A 27,721-nucleotide genomic window follows, 5' to 3' on the forward strand; every position below is an offset into this window, starting at 1 on the left:
TCCGCACTTACGTTTAGTGAAAAAAATACGAGCTTACGGAATATCGGACCAGGTTTGTGATTGGATTCAGGATTTCCTAGCAGAAAGAACACAACATGTCATTCTTAACGGTTCAAAATCTTCAGATGTAGAGGTAATTTCGGGAGTACCGCAGGGAAGCGTGATAGGACCTTTATTGTTTACAATATACATAAATGACTTAGTTGACAACATCGGTAGCTCCGTGAGGCTATTTGCAGATGACACGGTTGTCTACAAGAAAGTAGCAACATCAGAAGACTCGTACGTACTCCAGGAGGACCTGCAGAGGATTAATGCATGGTGCGACAGCTGGCAGCTTTCCCTAAACGTAGATAAATGTAATATAATGCGCATACATAGGGGCAGAAATCCATTCCAGTACGATTATGCCATAGGTGGTAAATCATTGGAAGCGGTAACGACCGTAAAATACTTAGGAGTTACTATCCGGAGCGATCTGAAGTGGACTGATCACATAAAACAAATAGTGGGAAAAGCAGGCGCCAGGTTGAGATTCATAGGAAGAATTCTAAGAAAATGTGACTCATCGACGAAAGAAGTAGCTTACAAAACGCTTGTTCGTCCGATTCTTGAGTATTGCTCATCAGTATGGGACCCTTACCAGGTTGGATTAATAGAAGAGATAGACATGATCCAGCGAAAAGCAGCGCGATTCGTCATGGGGACATTTAGTCAGCGCGAGAGCGTTACGGAGATGCTGAACAAGCTCCAGTGGCGGACACTTCAAGAAAGGCGTTACGCAATACGGAGAGGTTTATTATCGAAATTACGAGAGAGCACATTCCGGGAAGAGATGGGCAACATATTACTACCGCCCACATATATCTCGCGTAATGATCACAACGAAAAGATCCGAGAAATTAGAGCAAATACGGAGACTTACAAGCAGTCGTTCTTTCCACGCACAATTCGTGAATGGAACAGGGAAGGGGGGATCAGATAGTGGTACAATAAGTACCCTCCGCCACACACCGTAAGGTGGCTCGCGGAGTATAGATGTAGATGTAGATACTGTGCTACAATGGTTAGTGCCTATTCGGTTAATCAGGCCGAACCCTATTTCCTGCATTTGCATTATGAAGTTATGAACATGTATTATGGAGTTATGAACTTCCAGTTTACTAGTAAGGGCAAACGGTCTATATATTTTGCCAATATCACAACCACTGCGGTCTACATATTCTGTTAAAGTACTCCATGAAATGTAGAAACGTTTAGTAACTTTCCATATAGACCACTTTTCTTCTAAAACCTTCTGATGTGCTCTACGACGGAATAAGATTATCTTCTCTTGCTCACATAACCTATTTTTGGCTTCCCTTTCTTCGCATATTTGATTAGAGATGGAGCCATTATTCCTGAAAATGACACAAACGTGACGATTTGTTACCCAACTATGATGACCAATATTATAAGTGTGTTACACTAGTAATACAACGTAATGTAAGCGTCTGACTACTTGAAAAACTTGCCTTGGAAGTTGTATTGCAGGATCAGTGTAGCAAACTACACAAAAAACAATAAACTATCTGTTCCGCACACAGCGTTCATTTCCGTCCAGCATGTCTTTCCCGTGTAAAAAAGGGCAACCTTACCAAAAGACAAAAAATGTTTCTGCTACCACGAAATAAAGCATGTCACGGAATTACTACTACATGTATATAAATGTACTATATCATGCACACTGTATCATTGTTATTATCGTTAATGCGAACTCATATCAACAGTGTTAGGAACCGTAGCAAATTAGAACTAATCCCTCCATTCAGCTATGATCACAATTTAATTTTACACTCGTTACGTACGTAGATCGGACTATGTCGTCGACGTACAGTTCCGGCATATGTCATACCAGCTACTGTCCGTGCATGGCGTTCGAATTTGCAGGACTGTAACAGGCCAGTTGACACACTACGGTTTCCGCCGGACGGCGAATTGCTGTGTCCCTGTCTATTGTTGACGTTTAAAAGTGTAAAGGTATGCCCACACGATGCCTTTTTTCTGTTTAATTTGGCAAATACGTATAAATTTCCACCGTACCTTGGTGAGTATGTGGTGTAAAAATAAACTTAACAGTGGAAAATGAAGACAATTTAACACTCTCCAAAGATCATACTGCTTTTTGTCGAAGGGCGCAAGGGAAAGAAATATGCAGAAAAACTGAAAAAAATTTCCAAACTTTCGCAGTTCTGGAGGTTGACAAGTTATATTACGCTACAGAGTACGTAGATAAAGCATACTAACAGTTCTGAGAAGACTGACCTTTTGTAAGGTACACCCCTCCCCCCTTTTGGAGTGCCTGCCACCTATATAGTGCCTCACACTCTGAACCACGAGGCCTGTTGTCACTGAGCGTCTCCTGTGTGTATGAATTTGAGCATGCGGTTATCTGCATTTATTCCCACATATACTATTTGCACGTATAAGTGACGTTATGTTCTTTAATACATGGAGCATAGAATACTAAAACGAAATCAAGAGTCAAAGAATAAGACACAGAATTACGAGTGTCATGGAATATTTACGTACACTGCCACTCTGCTTGTCGTCGTGATAGCCTACATGATTTCCCCCCCCCCCCCCCCCCCACTTCCCCTGTGTCAACGGTATCTGAGGTTGAACCGGACTGATGTCGTGCACGCTTTGTCATTGTGTTTTTGGAAACCGGGTATCTTATTTCTGAACTCGGCGGTACCAGCGGGTCGTGGGGGAGCTGTACTCTGCGCCACTTTCTTCATAACAGCAACCTTGGTTGTAATACCTTGTCGGCATCATGCTGGACATGTGTATCTTCAGGTACAGTACCTTCAGGTACAGTACCTTCAGGTACAGTACCTTCAGGTACAGTACCTTCAGGTACAGTACCTTCAGGTACAGTATCTTCAGCAGTCGCGGGGCCGACTGTCTTCATTGAATCTTGTGTATCGTAGAAGGCAGGTTTGAATCTGTCAATGGATACGGTGGTACAAATACCCTTTATGTCTGTCATTGAAGTGTTGTTGCTTCTACCAAGTACTATACGTGGCAGCAGCAGTGGCTTTCGCACCGTGTTGTTCTGTATGAATACACGATTGCAGCTAGAGAGGTCCTCGAATACGAACGGGTGTTGTCCAGTTTGTTCTCTAGGTTTCACTGACTGGAGTTATCGGACGTGCGTCCGTAATTTGGTGACAAACTGTGATGCATCGACCATATTATAAACGCCACATTATGCCATATGCACGAACTCCACTGTTAGGCCCAGCGTACACTAATTCAGCTGCTGTAGCCTCCAGGTCGCTCTCAAATGAAGTACGGATACCACGGAGCACGATGAGCAATGTCTCCATTCAATTTTGTGTAGCATGACACCAAAGGCCTGCCTTGAGTTGGCGCTTCAGGGAGTGCCGTCGCCAGTGGAAATATTGCAAAAAAACTCGAACGTGATATTTAAAAACAAAAAAAGTGGACCAGAGATTTTATCTCGACACAAAATATTATGTTGTGTGTGAATACAGACCGCTCAGGCGGTAGATAATTTTTCTCGTGTGTATTACTATTATTATTATTATTATCATATAAGATACTGAAGAGACTGTCGATTGCAAAGAATAATGATTATAGACCCCACAAACAATGGACATTTAATCTGAAGAACAACTGTGTTCAATTGTCTTCTTTTATCAGCTGACTCTCTCTCTCTCTCTCTCTCTCTCTCTCTCTCTCTCTCTCTCTCTCTCTCTCTCGTCTGCAGTATGAGAAGACGGACGTATTGCTCCACTGCTGTTGAATGTAAGCTCAGTTGTACCATTAATCTCATAATACATTAGTTTAACGTTATTGTCACTTTTATTTGTAAGAGGTGAGTCCTCTCTCATGTCCGCTTCCTTTAAATACCAAGATTTTGAGTAATTTACAGCGCAACAATTGCAGCCGCCGCTGCAGCCCTAGACGCCATTATGTAGCAATCGTAATTCATAAAATTCGCGGAAGCGAAGAATTCGCCAGCTAAAATTATAATAAATATTTTCTCCACAGCCAACTCACGCAGCAGCAGTAGACGTTGTTTTAAGATTTTCATTTTCAATTCTTGGTCGAGATCCAGAGCCACGACTCGGACTACAACAAATTGTTAAAAGTGGTAAGAAATAATTCTCTCGCGCGTGTGTTGGCAATTGCAAATAATAATCAAAGATCTCATGCCCGAGAAGAAATATTTAGCCGAGGCAAAAATATCAAAAGATTATTTCAGTTCGTAACTTAAATGTAACGTATTTCAAGATTAGTTCGTGAACAATAAGTTTGCTCAGGATTAATCTTTATTAACCAAGCAATGTTAAAAAAAGGTAATTTAAATTCATACCTTAACCATTTTAAAGAGTCCACCACGTCACACAACATCTAAATACCTTATTATACTTTTTTTATTATTAACAGTGATACGTTAACAAAGGGTCCTACTATTCCGTTTGCTGCCGGCTGATAAGCAGTAGTGCCAATGGGCTCAATGCCCAACAAGCCAGCCATTGCTCTGAATAAGTACGTCTCGACTTGGCGTCTTTGATCCGCCGTACTGCGTGCCGGCACGCTAGACCGGGCGATCCATCTGCGGAAAACCGTTTGTGCTACCGTCACGGCTGTAATGTCTTTCATAGGAAAAGCTTCTGGCCATCTTGAAAATCGGTCCACGACCATGAAGCAGTAGCTGTAGCTTTCCGATATGGATAGGGGCCCAGAATGTTTGCGTACACGAGTTCAAAGCGCTGACTTCGTGGTAGGAATGTGCCTAACTGTGTCTTGACGTGTCGAGTGATCTTATTTTTCTGGCACGCCATGCAGTGTCTGACAAATATCTTGCAGTCGACGTTCATTCCTAGCCACACGAAACTCTGAGTGATTTCACTGTTCCTTGGACCCCGGGATGACCCAGGTTGTGTACTGATGCAATTGGTTGTGACCGAAACTGGTGAGTTATGAATGGTCGTACTTTTGCTCCAGACACGTCACAGTACAATACGACATTTGTTGCTATTACAGAAACGCGTTGAAACTTTAACCCTGCTCGGTGATCCAACAACGTGCGTAGCTCATCATCGCGCTGCTGGGACTGAGCGAGGACCTTGTAATCAGTTGTTGTTATAGCTTCAACACGTGACAGAGCATTTGCTGCATATTCAGCTTTCCTTGCACATATACTATGTCAGTCGTAAATGACTGATATAGTCCAAATGTCGAAGTTGTCTTAGTGATACCTTCTCAGGTTTCATACTGAAAGCGCGCGTCAGCGGTTTATGGTCCTTGCGTATGGTAAAGTGTGGACCTACTAACGGATATCCAAACTTCCTAATCGCACCATAGGCGGCGTACAGTTCTCGATCGTAAGGTGCCCAGCGTTGCTGTGATAGTGACAGCTTGTGACTAAAAGAAGCGAGTGGCTGTCAAGCATGTTCACTTCACCTCGTACAGCGCCAATAGCGGTAGCTGACTCATCTAGGATGGGCGCAAGTGGAGCCCGTGACATTGGGTTAGGTAACTGCGTAGCCTCCGCTAACGTTGTTTTTACCCCTTGGAAAGCCGTATCTGTTTCGTTTGTTTATTGTACACTGGTATTTGGCTTCGGTGAGCTCTTCAGAAGCTCATTCAGTGGAGCTGTTATTAGTGCATGGCTGCATATGAATCGATGATAAAAATTAATGATGTCGAGAGAACGACGTAGCTTCCTAACTGTAACGGAACAGGAATACTTGACTATGGCTTCCACCTTATCTTTAGGAGGTCGGATGCCACGGGGCTCGACTGTATATCCAAGAAAGTGGACCTCTGTCGCCTCGAAGGTACATTTCGCAGGATTAATAACTAGGCCTTGCATACGCAACGGATCAAATATCTTCATTAAATGTCTTGGATGTTCAGTTTCTGGCGCACACATCGCTAAAATGTCGTCTATGTGAACATAACAGAAATCCAGGTCTCTTGTGTCTTCGTCCATAAAGCGTTAAAAAGCGTCCGCCGCATTACGCAGTCCAAAAGGTATTCTCACAAACTATAAAAGACCTTAAGAAGTAGTTAAAGCCGTCTTGTGCATTTCTTCTGGTGCGACAGTAACCTGATAGTACGCTTGGACTAAGTCTATAGTAGAGAATATTTTCTTTCCGTGTATGCTGAAAGCAAAGTCTTGTATGTGTACCACCGGATACGGATCAGGAATGGTCCTCGCTTTGAGTAGGCGGTAATCGCCACACGGGAGCCATGTGTTATTCTTCTTCGGCAGCACGTTTAATGGGGATCCCCAACTGCTACTGGAAGCTTGACAGTTACCTAGTGCCAGCGTGCAATAGAATTCCTACTTCGCGACTTTATTTTTGCCGGCGTTAGATGCCTAGGACGTGCGGAGGCTGATGGTCCTGGTGTGGTAGGCATATGATGTACTGTGGTGTCCTTCACTGGTACCAGGGTGTTGCGATCGTTTTGTGACCTCGGGGAACTTCTGTAACAGGTGCACTGTCACCGCGGTGACACAAAATAACTATCCTCAGCTATCCAGGTTAGCGGTGGAATCTATCAGTCCCCGATGTCGTATACCGGGGACCAGGCCGTAAAGAGAATCATCTCCTAGAATGGGCTGCCACGCATCAACCACTGTGAACTGCCATTCGAATTTGCGGCGTAACCCGAAATTGAGTAATAGTATCTCGTGCCCATATGCTCAGATTTGGAGTCGTTGGCGGCGAACAGGCAGTAAGGCTACACTTCACGTCTTCCGTTGATTTCTCAATTCTGGCTTTGACAGCATCCATTCTGATGTCTTGCTCTTTCGCTGCCAGAATCATTCCTATTGCTCTTTGTGTGAGCCACAACTAGATTCTTTCCTTGCCTACTTTGCCTTCGATCTTCTCCAAAAAAAGGTCTGTGCAGTGGTGTATTGGACCGCATGTTGTTCTGAGTTTGCAAAGCTGTTTTCCAGTACTGATTCTTTGTTCGCTGCATTATCAACTGCTTCCAGGTGTTAACTTCCTTCACTTCCTTTCGTACAATCCGCTAGTACCATTGTTTTCTTCTGCCACTGCCCATCAACCTACAAAAGCCCTCTATCAATTGATTTTCAGGGAAAGTGCAACCTGTTCACGTCACTGCGAGGTTGCAGCTCATGATGAATTGCCACCAGTTTTCTAGTGTTCGTGTCCAACTTGTTTAGCTCTGCCTGTGTCCAGTTCACAATGCCACCAGAATAAGTGATACGAGGCATGACCGAGGTATTCAGGAAATTGATGGTATTACTATCCTTAAGTTTGGTATTCCATATTTTTCTGTCTGTCCGGATCTATTATTTGCTGATCACATACTTCAAACGTCTCTGCTTGGTGTTGGTTAGTTGCGAAATGTCCCAGTATTTATAGGCTATAGGCTTTTTGGCTTGCTCAAATGGTTCAAATGGCTCTGAGCACTATGGGACTTAACATCTTAGGTCATCAGTCCCCTAGAACTTAGAACTACTTAAACCTGACTAACCTAAGGACATCACACACATCCATGCCCGAGGCAGGATTCGAACCTGCGACCGTAGCAGCCCCGCGGTTCCGGACTGCGCGCCTAGAACCGCGAGACCACCGCGGCCGGCTGTCTTCTTCTCTCTCAACATAAAAAGCACGTACATGTTCGCATGACAAAATGTTTGGGAAAAAATTTAAAGGGCTTTGGAAGATAAAATGAGGTTGCTGGTGTCCCGCTTCTCAGTCAGTGTCTTTCGAACAAGAGCATATTTGTCTTTTTTTTTGCTCCGATAGCAGCATTTTTCCATTGGTTTCTTTCTTTTACCTGCTACAGCAGGACGTATCACTCATATGAAAAGAACTTTACGGGTCAGCAAAATTTTAAAAGTTTCCTTGTGTGAAACGGAAATAACACGTCAGATCGGATTTTATGTCCAAAAAAATTTTGCATGTGCTGCAGTACTACGACATGGGGTTCCCACAATAGTTCTGATGATAACGAAGACCCTCTACAACATATTTCTCCGTGCTGCGCCACTTTATAAAATGCTTTTGCCTCACACAGGATTTTGTGTGTGAATTTTACGTGCACAAGTAAGGTAACTTTGAACCTCTGTATCTTGGAAACGGATAAAAATATGAAGAAAATTTTCAATGGTGTTGGAGATCGGAATCTTAGGAATATATTGCAAAAATTTCAGCCATTTGCTGTGCACAGTTGTCTTAGAAATCCTCGGATGGGTTTGGTCCGCTGGTGGCGGCGAAAATATAGCAAAAAAAAACCTTTTTAAGAGGATGGTGCCTCCATAAGTCCCATCAAGCCCACCGTAGACCACATCAAATGCAAATATACCCAACCTATTGGCTCCACTTGCCTAAGCAGGACGAAGTGGGTGATAAATATACTCTGACCCTGTACTGTAGGATAGTGACTCCCCCCTTTTTTTTGTTACACAAATAGTCTCTATCCCAAGGGCTATCCAAAACACTTGACCCTATCTTTTTATCAGACAGGCTGGTTGCAGGCCCTCAACTTCCATCCTACGAACCAACACTCGGCCATCACCGGCAGAATCGGCTTTCATCAGAAAACACGACACTCTTCCACCCTATCCCCGAATTAACTCTCGCTTGACACCAATAAAGTCGCAACCGTGCTTTTTCTTTTTTTGGGGAGAGGAGGGTGGGGGGGGGGGTGTTTCGAGGGGGGGGGGGGGGGAGGGTGTCAGTGGAATGCACGCTACAGGGCGTTCAGCTCGAAGCTGTACTTGAAGTAACCGATTTGTAACAGTTCATTATGTCACTGTGGTGCCAACTCCTGCCCAAATTGGTGTTTCTGGTGCAGTACGATGTGACAGAGCCATAAGCCGAATACGATGGTCTTCCTTCTCGGTAGTGCCACGTGGCCGTCCGGAACCCGGTCTTCTTGCGACCGTACATTCTCATGATCAACGCTGCAACCAATCATGTACAGTGGCTTCTTTCCCGCCAAGTCTTTGTGCAATAACACAGAAGGAACATCCATCTTTTCGTAGTCCTATTACATGACCTCGTCCAAACTCAGTGAGATGTTGATAATAGCATCTTTGTCGCAGGCATTCTTGACTAACATCAACTTACCATGTCCAATCTCGGAGATAATTAACGCTCACGACTGTTACAGCGTGTATTTAAAGTAAACCTGATTTGCATCCACACAGTGGCGCTACTCTTATGTGACTGGCGCGAAATTTGAATAGACGTCATCTTTCAGATGCAGAAGCACGCCCACCACTTTTTGTTTGTCGCACAACTCTTTTTTTTCCCGTCGTATATGAGATGCTGCAGGTGACGAAGAAATGTATGATGAAATAAAAGAAATTATTCAAATAGTGAAGGGAGCCGAAAATTTAACAGTAATGGGTGACTGGAATTCGGTAGTAGGAAAAGAGAGAGAAGGAAACGTAGTAGGTGAATATGGATTGGGGATAAGAAACGAAAGAGGAAGCCACCTGGTGGAATTTTGCACAGAGCACAACTTAATCATAACTAACACTTGGTTCAAGAATCACAAAAGAATGTTGTATACATGGAAGAAGCCTGGAGATACTGACAGGTTTCAGATAGATTACATAATGGTAAGACAGAGATTTAGGAACCAGGTTTCAAACTGTAAGACATTTCCAGGGGCAGATGTGGACTCTGACCACAATCTATTGGTTATGAACTGTAGATTAAAACTGAAGAAACTACAAAAAGGTGGGAATTTAAGGAAATGAGACCTGGATAAACTGAAAGAACCAGAGGTTGTACAGAGTTTCAGGGAGAGCATAAGGGAACAATTGACAGGAATGGGGGAAAGAAATACAGTAGAAGAAGAATGGGTAGCTCTGAGGGATGAAGTAGTGCAGGCAGCAGAGGATCAAGTAGGTAAAAAGACGAGGGCTAGTAGAAATCCTTGGGTAACAGAAGAAATATTGAATTTAATTGATGAAAGGAGAAAATATAAAAATGCAGTAAATGAAGCAGGCAAAAAGGAATACAAAGGAAGTGTAAAATGGCTAAGCAGGGATGGCTAGAGGACAAAGTAGAGTATGTAAAGGCTTATCTTACTAGGGGTAAGATAGGTACTGCCTACAGGAAAATTAAAGAGACCTTTGGAGAAAAGAATATCAAGAGCTCCGATGGAAACCCAGTTCTACGCAAAGAAGGCAAAGCAGAAAGGCGGAAGGAGTATATAGAGGGTCTATATAAGGGCGATGTACATGAGGAGAATATTATGGAAATGGAAGAGAGTTTAGATGAAGATGAAATGGGAGATATGATACTGCGTGAAGAGTTTGACAGAGCACTCAAAGACCTGAGTCCAAACTAGGCCCCGGGAGTAGACAACATTCCATTAGAACTACTGACAGTCTTGGGAGAGCCAGTCCTGACTAAACTCTGCCATCTGGTGAGCAAGATGTATGAGACACCCGAAATAGCCTCAGACTTCAAGAAGAATATAACAATTCCCACCCCAAAGAAAGCAGATGTTGACAGATGTGAAAATTACCGAACTATCAGTTTAATAAGTCACGGTTGCAAAATACTAACGCGAATTCTTTGCAGACGAATGAAAAAACTGGTCGAAGCCGACCTCGGGGACGATCAGTTTGGATTCCGTAGAAATATTTGAACACGTGAGGCAATACTGAGCCTACGACTTATCTTAGAAGTTAGATTAAGGAAAGGCAAACCTACGTTTCTAGCATTTGTAGACTTACAGAAAGCTTTTGACAATGTTGACTGGAATACTCTCTTCAGATTCTGAAGGTGGCAGGGGTAAAATACAGGGAGCTGAAGGCTATTTACAATTTGTACAGAAAGCAGATGGCAGTTATAAGAGTCGAGGGACATGAAAGGGAAGCAGTGGTTGAGAAGGGGGTGAGACAGGGTTGTAGCCTCTCTCCGACGTTATTCAATCTGTATATTGAGCAAGCAGTGAAGGAAACAAAAGAAAAATCCGGAGTAGGTGTTAAAATCCATGGAGAAGAAATAAAAACTTTGAGGTTCGCCGACGACACTGTAATTCTGCAGAGACAGCAAAGGACTTGGAAGAGCAGTTGAACGGAATGGACAGTGTCTTGAAAGGAGGATATAAGACGAACATCAGCATAAGTAAAACGAGGATAATGGAATGTAGTCGAATTAAATCGGGTGATGCTGAGGGAATTAGATTAGGAAATGAGACGCTTAAAGTAGTAAAGGAGTTTTGCTATTTGGGGAGTAAAATAACTGATGATGGTCGAAGTAGAGAGGATATAAAATGTAGACTGGCAATGGCAAGGAAAGCGTTTCTGAAGAAGAGAAATTTATTAACATCGAATATTGATTTAAGTGTCAGGAAGTCGTTTCTGAAAGTATTTGTATACAGTGTAGCCATGTATGGAAGTGAAGCATGGACGATAAATACACTCCTGGAAATGGAAAAAAGAACACATTGACACCGGTGTGTCAGACCCACCATACTTGCTCCGGACACTGCGAGAGGGCTGTACAAGCAATGATCACACGCACGGCACAGCGGACACACCAGGAACCGCGGTGTTGGCCGTCGGATGGCGCTAGCTGCGCAGCATTTGTGCACCGCCGCCGTCAGTGTCAGCCAGTTTGCCGTGGCATACGGAGCTCCATCGCAGTCTTTAACACTGGTAGCATGCCGCGACAGCGTGGATGTGAACCGTATGTGCAGTTGACGGACTTTGAGCGAGGGCGTATAGTGGGCATGCGGGAGGCCGGGTGGACGTACCGCCGAATTGCTCAACACGTGGGGCGTGAGGTCTCCACAGTACATCGATGTTGTCGCCAGTGGTCGGCGGAAGTTGCACGTGCCCGTCGACCTGGGACCGGACCGCAGCGACGCACGGATGCACGCCAAGACCGTAGGATCCTACGCAGTGCCGTAGGGGACCGCACCGCCACTTCCTAGCAAATTAGGGACACTGTTGCTCCTGGGGTATCGACGAGGACCATTCGCAACCGTCTCCATGAAGCTGGGCTACGGTCCCGCACAGCGTTAGGCCGTCTTCCGCTCACGCCCCAACATCGTACAGCCCGCCTCCAGTGGTGTCGCGACAGGCGTGAATGGAGGGACGAATGGAGACGTGTCGTCTTCAGCGATGAGAGTCGCTTCTGCCTTGGTGCCAATGATGGTCGTATGCGTGTTTGGCGCCGTGCAGGTGAGCGCCACAATCAGGACTGCATACGACCGAGGCACACAGGGCCAACACCCGGCATCATGGTGTGGGGAGCGATCTCCTACACTGGCTGTACACCACTGGTGATCGTCGAGGGGACACTGAATAGTGCACGGTACATCCAAACCGTCATCGAACCCATCGTTCTACCATTCCTAGACCGGCAAGGGAACTTGCTGTTCCAACAGGACAATGCACGTCCGCATGTATCCCGTGCCACCCAACGTGCTCTAGAAGGTGTAAGTCAACTACCCTGGCCAGCAAGATCTCCGGATCTGTCCCCCATTGAGCATGTTTGGGACTGGATGAAGCGTCGTCTCACGCGGTCTGCACGTCCAGCACGAACGCTGGTCCAACTGAGGCGCCAGGTGGAAATGGCATGGCAAGCCGTTCCACAGGACTACATCCAGCATCTCTACGATCGTCTCCATGTGAGAATAGCAGCCTGCATTGCTGCGAAAGGTGGATATAGGCTGTACTAGTGTCGACATTGTGCATGCTCTGTTGCCTGTGTCTATGTGCCTGTGGTTCTGTCAGAGTGATCATGTGATGTATCTGACCCCAGGAATGTGTCAATAAAGTTTCCCCTTCCTGGGACAATGAATTCACGGTGTTCTTATTTCAATTTCCCGGAGTGTAGTTTGGACAAGTAGAGAATAGAAGCTTTCGAAATGTGGTGCTACAGAAGAATGCTGAAGATTAGATGGGTAGATCACATAACTAATGAGGAAGTATTGAATAGGATTGGGGAGAAGAGAAGTTTGTGGCACAACTTGACCAGAAGAAGGGATCGGTTGGTTGGTCATGTTCTGAGGCATCAAGGGATCACCAATTTAGTATTGGAAGGCAGCGTGGAGGGTAAAAATCGTAGAGGAAGACCAGGAGATGAATACACTATGCAGATTCAGAAGGATGTGGGTTGCAGTAGGTACTGGGAGATGAAGAAGTTTGCACAGGATAGAGTAGCATTGAGAGCTGCATCAAACCAGTGTCAGGACTGAAGACAACAACAACAACAACAACAACAACAACAACAACAACATAAGATGCTGGTGATGTTCAGTTATGACGAAAATAAGAAATGCTAGCATTTAACGTCCGCGAGCCACCTGTTGTTTTCTGCTACGTTCGCTTAAAATGAGCAATGTGTGTATGCGGAATTGTTGACTTTGTTATTAGCGGTGGTGGACTGGCCACACATCACTATTCTTTTATTGGTTGACGGTGACAGTGGTGACAAAGTATTCTGTAGGACCTCAGGCACCCGCCTTTGCAACAGAGACACACCACGCCTGTGCGGTGGCGCCCTGCTCGGAGGTAGCTGGTTCGAATCCTGAGGGGAAAGAAATGTTCGTGGCCAGCTAGTGACGTACAGTTCTTGATCGCGAGACTTGGCGCCAATGACCAGGATTAAGTTCCAAACCGCTCGCGCGGTGTCTCATGGAGTGAAGACACGTGACCCAGTTTGATGGTGATCCGATCGGCGGATGGGGACCTTACTCCCGGTGGTGCCCTCGTTGCTATTCGAGATGAGTACGGAATACGCCAGCAGCGGGTTTCGTTCGCCCTCTCCCTTCCCTTCATCCATAATAAGACAAGCACGGCACTACACTGCACAAGCACTCATCACACACGTATACACCAGGCACTCCGTAACATGTCAACGGATGGCAGTGGCCAAGCACTTCCACTAGGACCTCGCGCACGAAATAGAATTTACGCTACTGTCTCCAACGCTCATTATCGAATATGGAACTGAATTTGACAATGATGACTTCAAAGTCCCACAGTCTTCCTAAACGTGGAAGAATCATTGACACCTAAGGTTTCTTGTTGCTCTTTTCCCAACAACCCCCCAACCCCCCCTCCCGCCCCCCCCCCCCCACAACGGCGCGAATTATGTAATGTATAAAGACAGAGATCGTGGAATTATTTTTGCTTTCCTGTTTGGCACTGTTTCCTTTTCTCTCACGTTTTTCCCAATGTGGAGTATTCAAGTGCAACATTACAAATAATGAGTGACAAATCAGAAACAGACGTTTTGCCTATGTTAAGGATATGATTCGGATTTTGTTATTCTCAATGATTATAACATTCCAGTAGCATTTTCGGTAAATATTCTCGCAAAATAGCTGTTACTTTTGTGTAATTAAAACTTAAAAATAATTACATATCAAGATTTGTTCACGTGATCGAAAGCACTCAGTTGTTGGCTGAAGTTCAAACGCGGTCACACGCTAGAGTAAGACGAAATTATAGAAGTGTTATCAAAGTTACTAGTGTTTTCCGTGCTTTTTCTGCAAACAGTTTTGCTATTTAGGGATGGAAAACGCATTTACAACTTTTAAGTAACAAAGAAAAGGAATTTTGTGAAGGCTGATTGTGGAAACCTTCCGAAAGTTGACACGTTTATGATTTCTTTTTTCTTAAAAAACAACCAAGATTTTTATGCTGTGGAAATAACAAATGTGAAAATTGCATTGCATGGCGACTGGGATTTTATTCAAAAGACAATTCTGATTGTTAATTGCTTTGGTTGTTGCCAAAACTACTACTGTTTTCAGGTACCTCTTTTCTCAATTTTCAAATTTTCAGACAGCGTAATAACACTCGTTGCTAACTGCATTATAGTGTCTGCCTTCAACAACTTTACACACTGAAATTTTTCTGTTCCTCCGGGTAATTAATTATTAATTTAAACCACCGGAACATTATGTCTATAAAATATGCAGCTGACACAGCACAGCCTTATTAAATTACCTCTTGTTCTACTGCATATTTAACTCTTATTAAAACACTGTGATTTAGAAGCTCTTAAGCAAGACCAACTTTTATTTTGTCGTAATGGCCTGCTATTATTACATTTCCTTACGGGTTCCAAGCAATGTTCGACTTCTCACTTTGTCAAACTTATATAACCTTACAACTGGCTCAATGGAGACAGCTGGAAGTGGCAAATTACAGATTTCAACGATTTCTTTGAGAAGAAATAAAGTGGTCACAAAGTGTTAAATGGTTTCCAGATTCTTCAGAATAAGAACAACATTAGATATGAAACACAGTTTCTGATTACCATCCTCGTGGATTCAACTCAAATTGATCAGATGTAAAATGAAGCTAATTAATGAAAATAGGTATTGAAATTTAATATGATACAGGATGTAAAGTTCTTACGTAACTGCACTACGAACAAAGTAAACAGAAGACAGTAGTATTAAGTGAAGAGAGATCGATCTTGCGAACATTGCATTAGATGTCCAGCACGCTTCCTATTACGCTATAAACGACAATTTGTTCATATGAAATGTTCACTAACACCAAAATGATTCTCACAGAAATAAGCACATGTTATGACCACTATCTCATTTGGATATCTACGAGCGATTTGCAAACACATTTTACGCATCTTCTCATCCCCTGGAACATTCAAGAATAATTTTAAATGAATTTTTCAGAAGTGTTTGTACAATGTTGTACTACACACAATTTTAACCCTTTTCCAAAACGTTCGTTTCAAAACAAGGTATCACCGTGAATTAGCTTTACGACGGCAGGAGCAGCGGGCTAGCCATTAACGTCGCAAGCGTCACATGACTCAAATAGAGCGTTTTAGCGGGTTTTCAAATTATTTGAACTTCATTTCCGTTTATATTTTTTTAAACAGTGAAATTCATGAGGGGGAAAAAACAAGTTATGAGCATAAAATGACATAATAAACCATTGAAGACGATAAAAAAAAAGTCTAATGTCCTTTTGTGATCAGTATTCTGGTATTGTTTTATGGTGGCAACGAGCAAAATAGCTACGAACTTAGGCTCCAAACAATGCTGTACGATAAACGCTGCTGCAGGCTTCACTTACTTCGTCTGTGCGTGGTAGTACTCGACGAGGTGCTGAAGCAGTTCGATGCCTTTCTTCGTCTTAATCTCATTGACTTTTATCAGGTACTGAAACAACAGAGAGCGTAATTAGACATGCAAAAGTGAGAGATGCTAGTGTTATCAAATACGAATAGTGATGTGCTTCTGAATTAATGTTACACTTCCTTGAGTGAAAACAATATTCAAACATTATAAAAATATCTGTTTATATGTCATTTCTAGCGGAATTAACGCTGTATGAAAAGAATTAGCAGTATATGTACATATCAGAAAGAAAGAAGGAAGACTAAGCATTAATGTCCATAGGATGGCAAGATGGGAACACCAACTGGCGTTGGTCGGGGACGGGTAAGGATATTGTCCGAGTCCATTTCAAAGGATCCATTAAGCAATTTAGAGAAACAACATGGGAAACTCTTATCTTTACAGTTGGAAGGGTAATGGAGTCCAGTGTCTGAACAATGCTTTAGCTACCTCGCTCAGTCTATAAAGGACAGACTTCAGGTTCGTGAGACGAGGGAATAAAGTGATGGCCAAAACCCGTAATGTAGAAGGTGGACTATTCTCAAGTGTCAGTACGAACCAGAAACCATTAGCTGCCAATGGCTTGTGTTCTGCCGAAGGCTGGTGACAAGGGATTGCGCGCGACTCTGGTGTAACTTATCACGCTGGAAAAACGGTATGTTTCACCCAACGACTACCTAGCCGACGAATGATGACCACGAGCGTTGGAAGTATTTTTCATAAGCTAAGTAGTATAGAATTGAAAAACGTTTTAGTTATTGTTTCTGCATGTAACCTGGTACGGATGAATGCAACGCTCTTCAAAGTAGGACGACTACTGTGCAGTTCACGGCGTGTTGGGTGCTACGCGCTTGCTTGGCAGTTATGCTGCGCTGCGGCATCCCGGCTTGGGGATGCGGGGCTCGACATCGAACAAAAGGGGCGCGCCGTGGCAATGCGGAGCCAACGATAAATACGGGCCCTGCAACGAACTTGTGACGTCACACTAGTCGGCTTGTCCAACACACTTCGCGAACGCTCGGTTCGGTGCAGGGCTCACGGTAAATCAATACGTATCAACAAGGTACCCACTGACGGTCTTAATTTTGTTGCTTGCATGAATTTAAAGGTGCAGTCAAGAGTTACTGAACTCGTCTGAAGTACAGGGTGATTCTTATTCAAGTTAAATTTTCAAAACGCTGTAGAAATAACACCACTGGTCAGAATGACATCAAATTGCAACAGAATATTATCGGAGGAGGTGGAAAACGTATGGCAGAAGAAGAAAAAAATAGTGTGAAAATTGATCAATAGATGGCGCTGTATGTGTCAGAGTACATAAATGGAAACACCTGTCATGCACACGTCCCATTGAAGTTAGTATAAACACGCTGGGTACACGGCTTTTCCTCCTTTTGCGTCTGCAACGGTCACCATGAGTGTCTCAATGCAGGATTGTGCTCTGCTTGTAAAGCTGTATTACAAGAGTGATGACTGTGCATACGTCGCTCTGCAGAAGATCCGGACCCTGAAGGGTTTGAAAAAAGGCGTTGGTCCGATGACTGCCGTCGGTCTGGAGCAAATGATTCGGAAATTGGAAAAGACGGGTTCTTTTGGTGTGCAGCGTGGTAGAGGAAGGAAACGAATTGATTCGACGTCCGTGGAAGCAGTGGCCACAGCAGTGCAGGAGTAGACAAGTGGTGGTGTGCAAACGTGCAGTGCACGCAGAATTGCCCGAATATTGGACACACCTGTGAGCTCGGTGCGTAAAATCCTACGAAACAGCCTTGTTTGCTATCCATTCAAAATTACCCATGTCCACGAATTGCTTCCTGTTGACCTGCCAGCAAGAGAGACCTTTACTTTAGAATTTCTTGCTCGTATGGACGTGGACAATGATTGGCCGTGGAAGATTTTGTGGACAGATGAAGCCTACTTCCATCTGACAGGATATGTCAATACACAGAATTGTGGAATATGGGCAACGGAAAATCCACACACAAATCAACCAGTACCACTTCATCCTGAAAACGTCACTGTGTGGTGCGGGTTTACGGCATTATTTATCAAAGGGCCATATTTTCTCGAAGAGACAGGTGCTTCCGGTCCTGTTAAGTGTACCGTCACTGGCAAGCGCTGTGAGTGTCTTTTGCGCAACCACGTCATTCCAGCTCTCCAGCAGCGTGGATGTGATCATTTTTATGCAAGATGGCGCACCTCCGCACATTGCAAATCCAGTTAAGCAGCTGCTGAAGCACCATTTCGGAAATGCTAGAATCATCAGCCGCCATTTCCCTACTGCCAATCACCTGATCCGTGTGGCTTCTGGCTGTGAGGCTATGTGAAAGATGTTCTGTTCAGTGTTCCGATTGCAAACTTAGCTGCACTGAAGGCACGCATTGCGCAACACATTCTGAACGTGACCCCGGAAACACTTCGATGAGTTGTGGAACATGCTGTTTCTCGATTTCAACTTGTTGCAGGAAACGGTGGACAGCGTATTGAACATGTTTTGCGCCAGTCACACGGAAATTAATGGTCCGATTTGATTTTGATTGATGATTTTTATGCGGTTTTTGGCCTGAGTAATACAGTTTGTTTTACGTCAGACGTACTCCTTAGGCATTGCTGTAATCTTCTGCCATACGTTTTTCCCCTTCTCTGATAATATTTCGTTGCACTTTGACGTCATTCTGACCAATTGTGTTATTTCAAGAGCGGTTTGAAAATGTAATTTTAATTTCAATCACCCTGTTGTTACTCCCTCCCCGCCGGAGACGGCCGCTGGCACTCGTAAGATTTGCATTGTCACGTGCTGTGACGTAAGCGCATCGGCCCGTCTTTCTCGTGAGCTTCGGTGACAACGGTGCTGATGTCACGCAACACAGACGACGCTTGGTTGTCTTTCATTTCGTATACAACTGTCATTCGTTACTGTCAAGCAGAGTCCAAGTAACGTCATATCGAATGAACACTGAACTGCATATGCAGTGTTCCATTACACAGGGTGTCCCAGGAGGAATGGTCAATATTCAAGGACACGCCACGAACACACATCAGAAGTAAAAAGCCTCATATGGACATACAGTAAGCGGAGCAGGCACAGACGGGTATCACCCCAGCGAAGATATGAGCCACAAATGGGAAATCCACTGAGATAAGCGACTTTGACAAAGGGCAGATTATTATTACGCCAGAGTCCGTGAACGAGTATTTCGAAAACGGCGAAGCTGGTCGAATGTTCACGTGCTACTGTCGTGAGCATCTACGGAACGAGGTAGGAGAGTGATAGGCGCTAAATGGTTGGACGTCCACGACTCTTCACAGAACGTTGGTTTCGGAGACGTGTCTGCTCTGTGCCGAAAGAGCACAATACTGATGCACCCACATATGTTGTTGAACATGGAGCTCCGCAGCAGATCACCCCTAATATTCACATGTTGACCCAAAGACATCGTCTTTTACGATTGCAGTGGACACAGGACCATCGGAACTCGACCGTCGATCAATGGAAACGTGTCGCCTCTTCGGGTGAATCACATTTTTGCTGCACTAGATCGATGGTCATTTCCACAAACGCCGCCACCGAGGTGAACGGCGGTTCGAAACGTGCAGCGCCGCACGGACGCCGGCTGGTGGCAGCAGTATTACACTATGGGAGAGATTCTCCTGCGGTTGCATGGGACCTGTAGTAGTAATCGAAGGCACGCTGACGGCTGCGATTCACCTGCATCCCTTCATGCTTGATATCTTCCCCGACGGCGATGCCGTATTTCAGCAGTACAACTGTCCGTGTCTCGGAACCAGAACCGTGCTACAGTGATTTGACGAGCATTATAGTGAATCAACGTTGATGTGTCGGCAACCAAAGTCACCTGATATGAATCCTGCGGAACCCATCTGGGTCGCTATCGGGCGGTATGACCGCGTACGCAAATCTTCAGACTTATTTACGCGATTTACTTGACCTGTGCGTAGTCATCTAATGTCACGCACCTCCACAATCCTACGAACAAAATGTCGGATCCATGATGTGCAGAACCAATGATGAATTTCGTTCCAAAGACGTACAAACAACCTGTTAAGCAGGTGGTCATAATAGTTTTGGCGTATCATTATATGCCCTATTCCGAATGGTTTCCGAACTAGAACATATTTAATGTACATTTTACCAGACGTGTAAGGGAACATCTCAACCATACTCACCCTAATCGCTAGGTTGATCGTGGTAGTATAACTAACTGGCCACCAAGGTCATCACAGCTTACGCTATTAGATTTTTATTTATGAAGTTGGATGAAACGGAAGTTGGATATGCGAGATAAGCTCCTTGGTTCCACCATTAACGCTGCTGCCCTCATTAGGGAAAGTGCAGAGGGGCTCAGACAACCAACACAAGATGTCCTCCCAGGAGTGGACAAATGCCTTGAAGTTGCACTCAAGCTGGCTGTGAGACATTCAAACATTTATTATGAACCCTTTCCGCAGCCGTACTACGACATGTACGATAATGTATAGATATAAATATCTTTAAAATGCATATTTTACAACTGATACTTTGTAAAAATCATGTTGTAATGTTTACTAGCTGTTGCATATGTGTAAATCTGACAGTGTATTAAATAATACAGAAAATAAACAACAACGTAGGCTACATCCAGTGTATTCTATCTCGGAATGAACTCGGAATAGGCCACATGTCCATACGAAGTTTTTCGCTTCAAATGATGGTTCGTGTCATATCCCTGAATACTGACCACTTCCCCTGGGACATCCTCTATATACCAATTGTAACAGAAGGCGTAATACAGCTGTGTTCAGAAGAAGTGCATTGTGTTATTCAGTAGAAAGTCGAAAATTTATCAAAGTTTCCAGATCCCACTCGCAACTACAACGGAGTAGTAGTCCACATTAAAGCGATCTACACGGTTTTAATGAGTATTTATTCAACACGAGCAGTTCAAAATTTGAGGCTAACAACGCTTGCAATCTGAACACGTACATTTCTGAAATTAGGGAAAACTTCAGCACGTGTCGAAACAAAGCATTTGCACAACAAACGTACGACACTGTACAAAATGGCCATGATCGACGATCGTATAAAACGCAATAAATCAGCAAAGAACAAAACGAAATTTCCACAAAAGTTTTAGCACCCACATGAGTAAACTAACTCCTTTTCCTTCCGCTAGGCTGTGACTTCCCTCTGTTCTGAACTACCTACCAGAAATTAGCTGTCTTACCACGGAAGAATTTCATGAATCAGTTCGGATTCAGGAGGAACCACTGGCGTGAAACAGTTTCCTTTATTCATACTGCATCCTACAAACAATGTATCCAATTGAGCAGCTGGATTCCGGAGTCCCAAATTTCCGAAAGCTATTCGACACCGCACCACATCATCGACTGGATCTACCAAGTTTTCACTAACAGAATCCAGAACTTTCAACAGGAAACAAGCTAACACTGGATGTACCCTAATAAAGGATCATACGATTATTGATGTTCTACATGTACAGCGTGAGCTGGCTAGGCTGCTTGCCTAAAATATTTTCAGAAGCGTTTAAGACTCCGTAACTATGTTTCCTCCCAAATGAATTGCGAGAAAGTCCTCACTAAACGATGTATTGTCTCCTTAATTACAGAGATATGCGTATGAACTTCGATTTTCGAAATGGAACAGTAGTAATTAGTGCTGCTAGTACCGTAGCTTTAAAACATGCGAACATATTTGAGCTCTTCTTAACGTGCAACTGACTCAGACGCTCACAAGCTCCCCTAATTGTGTCTCACTCACACCCACTAGTTCATCCCTGTTAAGTCGCTCATACCCATCCACGCCCTGTTGCCTTTTGTCACTCGCTCATTCATCCCAACTCATTGTCATTATCTCTTTGTGTCTCTGTGTCATTGTCTCCTGTGACACAGTCACAGATTCTCACTGTCACTATCTCCCTCCTGCTCTCTCTTACAAGGGGAGGCCGCCAATTGCGAAATTCAGATTCAATTCATACTGCGCATGATAAAAGCTCATGGCCAGAGGTGTAATGTGGCAAAGCACCAAGATGCACTTCTCAGTCGTTGTCGAGAAAATCGACAGTTAAAATAAACCGTTGCGGTGAAATACTCTCAACGATTAAAAATTATCGACAGCGTCGTGGCGCTGCGGTAAGCGCTCGGGTTCGTAATCCGAAGGTCGCCGGATCGAATCTCGCGTCATGCCATTTTTTTTTTTTTAGTATTTGTTTTATGTTATTCAAATGTGTCTATACACACACACACACACACACACACACACACACACACACACACACACACACACATATATATATATATATATATATATATATATATATATATATATATATATATATATATATAATATTCCCAGCAATCAGTTGCAACAATTATGCATATAATAAGTTGTTGTAGGTCGTTTGTCGTGGAAAAACTGGCGACTTCGAACATCATTATGTTTTCCGCAAACAAAGTTGTATTTCACAAATGTTATTAATCGTCTTCATAATGTTAACCACGTATAGTTAACGGAAGACGTAGAAACGATATTCCGAAACGAATACGTATAGCGTAAGTCAAACGTTCGAATTAGAATAGAAACCCCTCGAACACAAATTTGCTGTGGCAGGTATGAAATATAAGCTCCGTTACTCGCTCGTTACACTTGAAGGACAGATGTTGAATGGGCCGAAACGAGCCGCCGCATAAAAGCGTAGTTGCCTGCTAACTTCGAAAGAAGGTAGATGCGGTCCCTAGCGCAACTTATAACATCGTCGAAAATCAGTGCGGACGTGAGAGCTTTGGTACACCCTGTTAAACAAACTGAAAAATGGAGGCGGTACAATTAGAGAGCGATCCGCCTTCACCAAAATGCATAAGCAATTCATTAATATATATATATATATATATATATATATATATATATATATATATATATATATAAATTTGAATTACAAAAAACTAATAATAAAAAAAATGTTGCATGGCGCGAGATTCGATCCGGCGACCTTCCGATTACAAACCTGAGCGCTTACCGCTGCGCCACGACGCTGTATAAAATTATTAACCGTAGAGAGCATTTCACCGCAACGGTTTCTTTTAACTGTCGATTCTCTCGACAACGGCTGAGAAGTGCATCTTGGTGCTTTGCCACATTACACCTCTGGCCATGAGCTTTTATTATGTGCAGTATGAATCGAATCTGAATTTCACAATTGGCGGCCTCCCCTTGTTAGTGATACCTCGTTCCTTTTTTCCCACTGTTGCTATCTTTCCTAACTATCACCATCTCTCTCTGCCTTGTTGCCATTGTCACAGACTGTTTCTAATTACCGCTGCATGTCACTCACTTTCAGTTTCTTCTTCTCCTAATGCCTATCACACTGGCACTCTCGCCTTCACTATCTTCAAAATGGTTCAAATGGCTCTGAGCACTATGGGACTTAACATCTATGGTCATCAGTCCCCTAGAACTTATAACTACTTAAACCTAACTAACCTAAGGACATCACACACATCCATGCCCGAGGCAGGATTCGAACCTGCGACCGTAGCAGCCCCGCGGTTCCGGACTGCGCGCCTAGAACCGCGAGACCACCGCGGCCGGCTGTCTTCTTCTCTCTCAACATAAAAAGCACGTACATGTTCGCATGACAAAATGTTTGGGAAAAAATTTAAAGGGCTTTGGAAGATAGAATGAGGTTGCTGGTGTCCCGCTTCTCAGTCAGTGTCTTTCGAACAAGAGCATATTTGTCTTTTTTTTTTGCTCCGATAGCAGCATTTTTCCATTGGTTTCTTTCTTTTACCTGCTACAGCAGGACGTATCACTCATATGAAAAGAACTTTACGGGTCAGCAAAATTTTAAAAGTTTCCTTGTGTGAAACGGAAATAACACGTCAGATCGGATTTTATGTCCAAAAAAATTTTGCATGTGCTGCAGTACTACGACAATAGTTCTGATGATAACGAAGACCCTCTACAACATATTTCTCCGTGCTGCGCCACTTTATAAAATGCTTTTGCCTCACACAGGATTTTGTGTGTGAATTTTACGTGCACAAGTAAGGTAACTTTGAACCTCTGTATCTTGGAAACGGATAAAAATATGAAGAAAATTTTCAATGGTGTTGGAGATCGGAATCTTAGGAATATATTGCAAAAATTTCAGCCATTTGCTGTGCACAGTTGTCTTAGAAATCCTCGGATGGGTTTGGTCCGCTGGTGGCGGCGAAAATATAGCAAAAAAAACCTTTTTAAGAGGATGGTGCCTCCATAAGTCCCATCAAGCCCACCGTAGACCACATCAAATGCAAATATACCCAACCTATTGGCTCCACTTGCCTAAGCAGGACGAAGTGGGCGATAATCATACTCTGACCCTGTACTGTAGGATAGTGACTCCCCCCTTTTTTTTGTTACACAAATAGTCTCTATCCCAAGGGCTATCCAAAACACTTGACCCTATCTTTTTATCACCAATAGAACCCGAGGTACGAGCACCGGAAAATCCCGTTTCTATGCGTGACGTTTTGGAACATACTAACAAGAAGTACGCACGCTGTCGCATGGATACCGACAATCACAATTTTTTGTGATTTCGCTTTTGTTGCTGTTGCTGTCGTAATGCTGCAGTGTTAAGAGTGTACCTTGACATAAAAGTCATGCCATGAAATATTATTTAACAGTATGTATACCTTAGTTCCCTGCTTTGACGCGCACCTTTCTTCAAAGGCTCTGGCAGAAACAAGAGCAGAACTGCTACCGTAGCTAACTGGTGACTGAAGCGTAGATACCACATCCTGTGCCATCCAGTTGGTTTATCGGTCTAACCGTATGCAGCCAGGTGTAACCGGTATCAGTTTTAAATTAAACTTTTCTCCACCATTCCGCTTGTGTGACCAGTTTCCCTTAGCTGCATCGAACTAGAGTGCTCCACCAGCTGACACGATTGTTCCGTATGACAAACTGTAACCTAACCTGCCGGCCGGTGTGGCCGTGCGGTTCTAGGCGCTACAGTCTGGAACCGCGTGACCGCTACGGCTGCAGGTTCGAATCCTGCCTCGAGTATGAATGTATGTGATGCCTTTAGGTTAGTTAGGTCTAAGTAGTTCTAAGTTCTATGGGACTGATGACCACAGATGTTAAGTCCCAGAGTGCTCAGAGCCATTTGAACCGTTTGTAACCTAACCGCATAAAATAACGAGCTGTAGCAACATTACGTTGCTGTGGTATTTAAATCGTGTGCCAAGCTCAGCTTGTAAGTGAGCACTTCACTCCTTTTGGGTAGTATAGATACTAGACGTGGCATCAACTCAACAGGTCGCTGGAAGTCCCTTGCAGAAATACAGCCGTCTATAACTGCGGAAGTGTTGCCAGTGCAGGATGATGTGCACGAACTGACCTCTCGATTATACACCATAAACGGTCTATGTCTAGAATGTTATTCAAATCAATCGCGAACAATTGTGGCCCGCTGCCAAGTCGCATTGTCATCTATAAGAATTCTATTCATGAATGGCTACAAATTGCCTTCAAGTAGCCGAACAACAATTTCCAATCAATAATCGGTTCAGTTCGGAATACCGAATTCCCTAACGATTTCCGAAATAGAATGCCCATTCGTCTAGCTCCGACTACCATTCTGCTTTCAAGGGCTGTTGATACCCATCGTGCGACCATATCAGGTCGGAAACGTCTTCATATGAATCACTTGAGTGCAAATGACAGGTCCGTCAATGCATGCCCTCTTATATCTTGTGTACGTGATACTAGCGCCATATGTATATGTGCATATCGTCATCCATGACTTATCACCTCTGTGTACATGAATGAACGGAGTCAATTTCTAGCCAACATATGGCCCTTAAATGTATTGTAAAGGGCAGTATAGCCATGTGTGTGTCACTTGGTAGCTAGCAAACAACCAAGGGTAAGGCAGTAGGCCGTGGTGGTGATGAGGAGCCTTTGCAGAAGCTTTTTGATAGTGTTTTCAGCAGTGATAATGAAATAACTGACTTGTCTTGCACTGATCCAGACTCTTGAAAAACCACAAGCAGTAGTTCTATGTGAATCTAGTGCTGGAAGTAGGGGAACTATGCCTAATATCGCACCCCTTTTTATTTCTGTAATTTTGTTGTTCTTACTTTTATTATGGTGCTTCGTTAATTTTTTAGTAAGGTGGTTATTGCTGACCCTTATCCGAAATAACTGAGTATCTCATCTAATAGATAATTCAAAAATAAAAAACCGCACCAAGTATATTTAGGCAATTTGGAAAAAAGTATTCCTAATATAACACCAGGTGTCGTCCTAATATCGCCCTGTGTGGGAATTTATCCTTCCAAACAGAAATCACAAAGGTTTTATAGTCAGTAGCTCCAGAACATTGTTAATGACACCACATGCGACATTTAGTACAGGTTATCCATTTTTCTCCGTGCCTGTCAGTCAAATAAAACTGATTACAGAAAGGACACTCGCTATCATTTTCACTATCTTCGTCGTCTCTAGACACTGTCAATGGTTTATCAAGATCTTCATCTGATTCTGAGGATGTCTCCAATAATGGCTTATGTGGGACATGCCTTTTCTTAATTATAATAGTTTTCTTCTTATGCATGATTTTTCCTTTTTATGTTTTGCAGTGGGTCGATTATTTTTGTATCATCTATCAGCAAAATTTGTTTTTGCAACATTTTTGTTTCATTTTTTGGAAGTGTCTTCACTGAGCTTCATTTTATACGGTGTATTTGTCAGAACAGTTCCTGGGCAACTTGGTCGTCGTCTTTTCTTCGAATGAACAGTTTGGTCTTTCAGTAGTGGCAAGGGGCTTACTTACATCTGTCGGGAAAAAGCTGCGGTCATTTGCGGATGGCGAGGAAGTTTCACACCTGGCCTGTCCTCGAACAATGGGTGTACCACTCTTGTTTACAGGTGGTTGGGAGTCGCCCTTGTTTCAGCTGGACATATGTCATTTTTCGGTGAATGACAGAGTCTTGTGGGACGTCTTGCTGACCAGTGGACATGGTAGAGTCAGCCACTGAAAATTCTTGGTCTTTGAAAATGTTTCTGTTCAGTGGATACAGCCCTGTTATTCTAGAACCATGTTCTGCTGTAGCTACTATGACTGACTTTTTTTTTTGTAAGCTTCAGTAAACAGCTTTGCAATCTGGAAATGACTCACCACTCTACCTATATATTTCTTCAACTAGTTTTCTATTTCCTGTGCACAGTAAGTTTTCAGAGGAAACATGAATGCTCTGTCAAGAGGTTGCATCTTATGAGAACAGTGAGGTGGTAAACTCTCTCTGTGTTCACCATTTTCCCTAGCTGACTCAAGTAAATGTAACTTTCTTGTGTGTGAATGGTGGCCATCTAAGACCACGATCACGGGGTCTACCTTGGTAGGTTTCACTCTTTCTAAAAACTGATCTTCAAACCATTTAATGAAACTTTCAGATTTTATCCATCCTGATTTGTGGTAGACAGCCATGCTTCCATTCGGTGCCCCATCTAATAGTTCTGGCTTTTGATTTTTTTCGTGTAAATACAAATAAAGGATGTATAAAGTGACCTGTTGCACTCAGGCAA

At 43.5% G+C, this 27,721-nt stretch overlaps 1 protein-coding gene across 6 annotated transcripts in view; it reads right to left on the reverse strand.

Annotated features, from left to right (window-relative positions):
• LOC126464634 (arfGAP with SH3 domain, ANK repeat and PH domain-containing protein) overlaps window positions 1-27,721 on the reverse strand; it is a 315,585-nt gene that overhangs the window by 111,097 nt on the left and 176,767 nt on the right. For all 6 annotated transcript variants that reach the window (XM_050096250.1, XM_050096248.1, XM_050096249.1 and 3 more), the window contains exon 4: window positions 16,091-16,176. In XM_050096250.1, coding sequence (XP_049952207.1) covers window positions 16,091-16,176 — 86 coding nt within the window. The remainder of the gene's footprint in view (window positions 1-16,090; window positions 16,177-27,721) is intronic.

This window comes from Schistocerca serialis, chromosome 1 (genome assembly GCF_023864345.2).
Source record: "Schistocerca serialis cubense isolate TAMUIC-IGC-003099 chromosome 1, iqSchSeri2.2, whole genome shotgun sequence".
Taxonomy (NCBI): Eukaryota; Metazoa; Arthropoda; class Insecta; order Orthoptera; family Acrididae; genus Schistocerca; species Schistocerca serialis.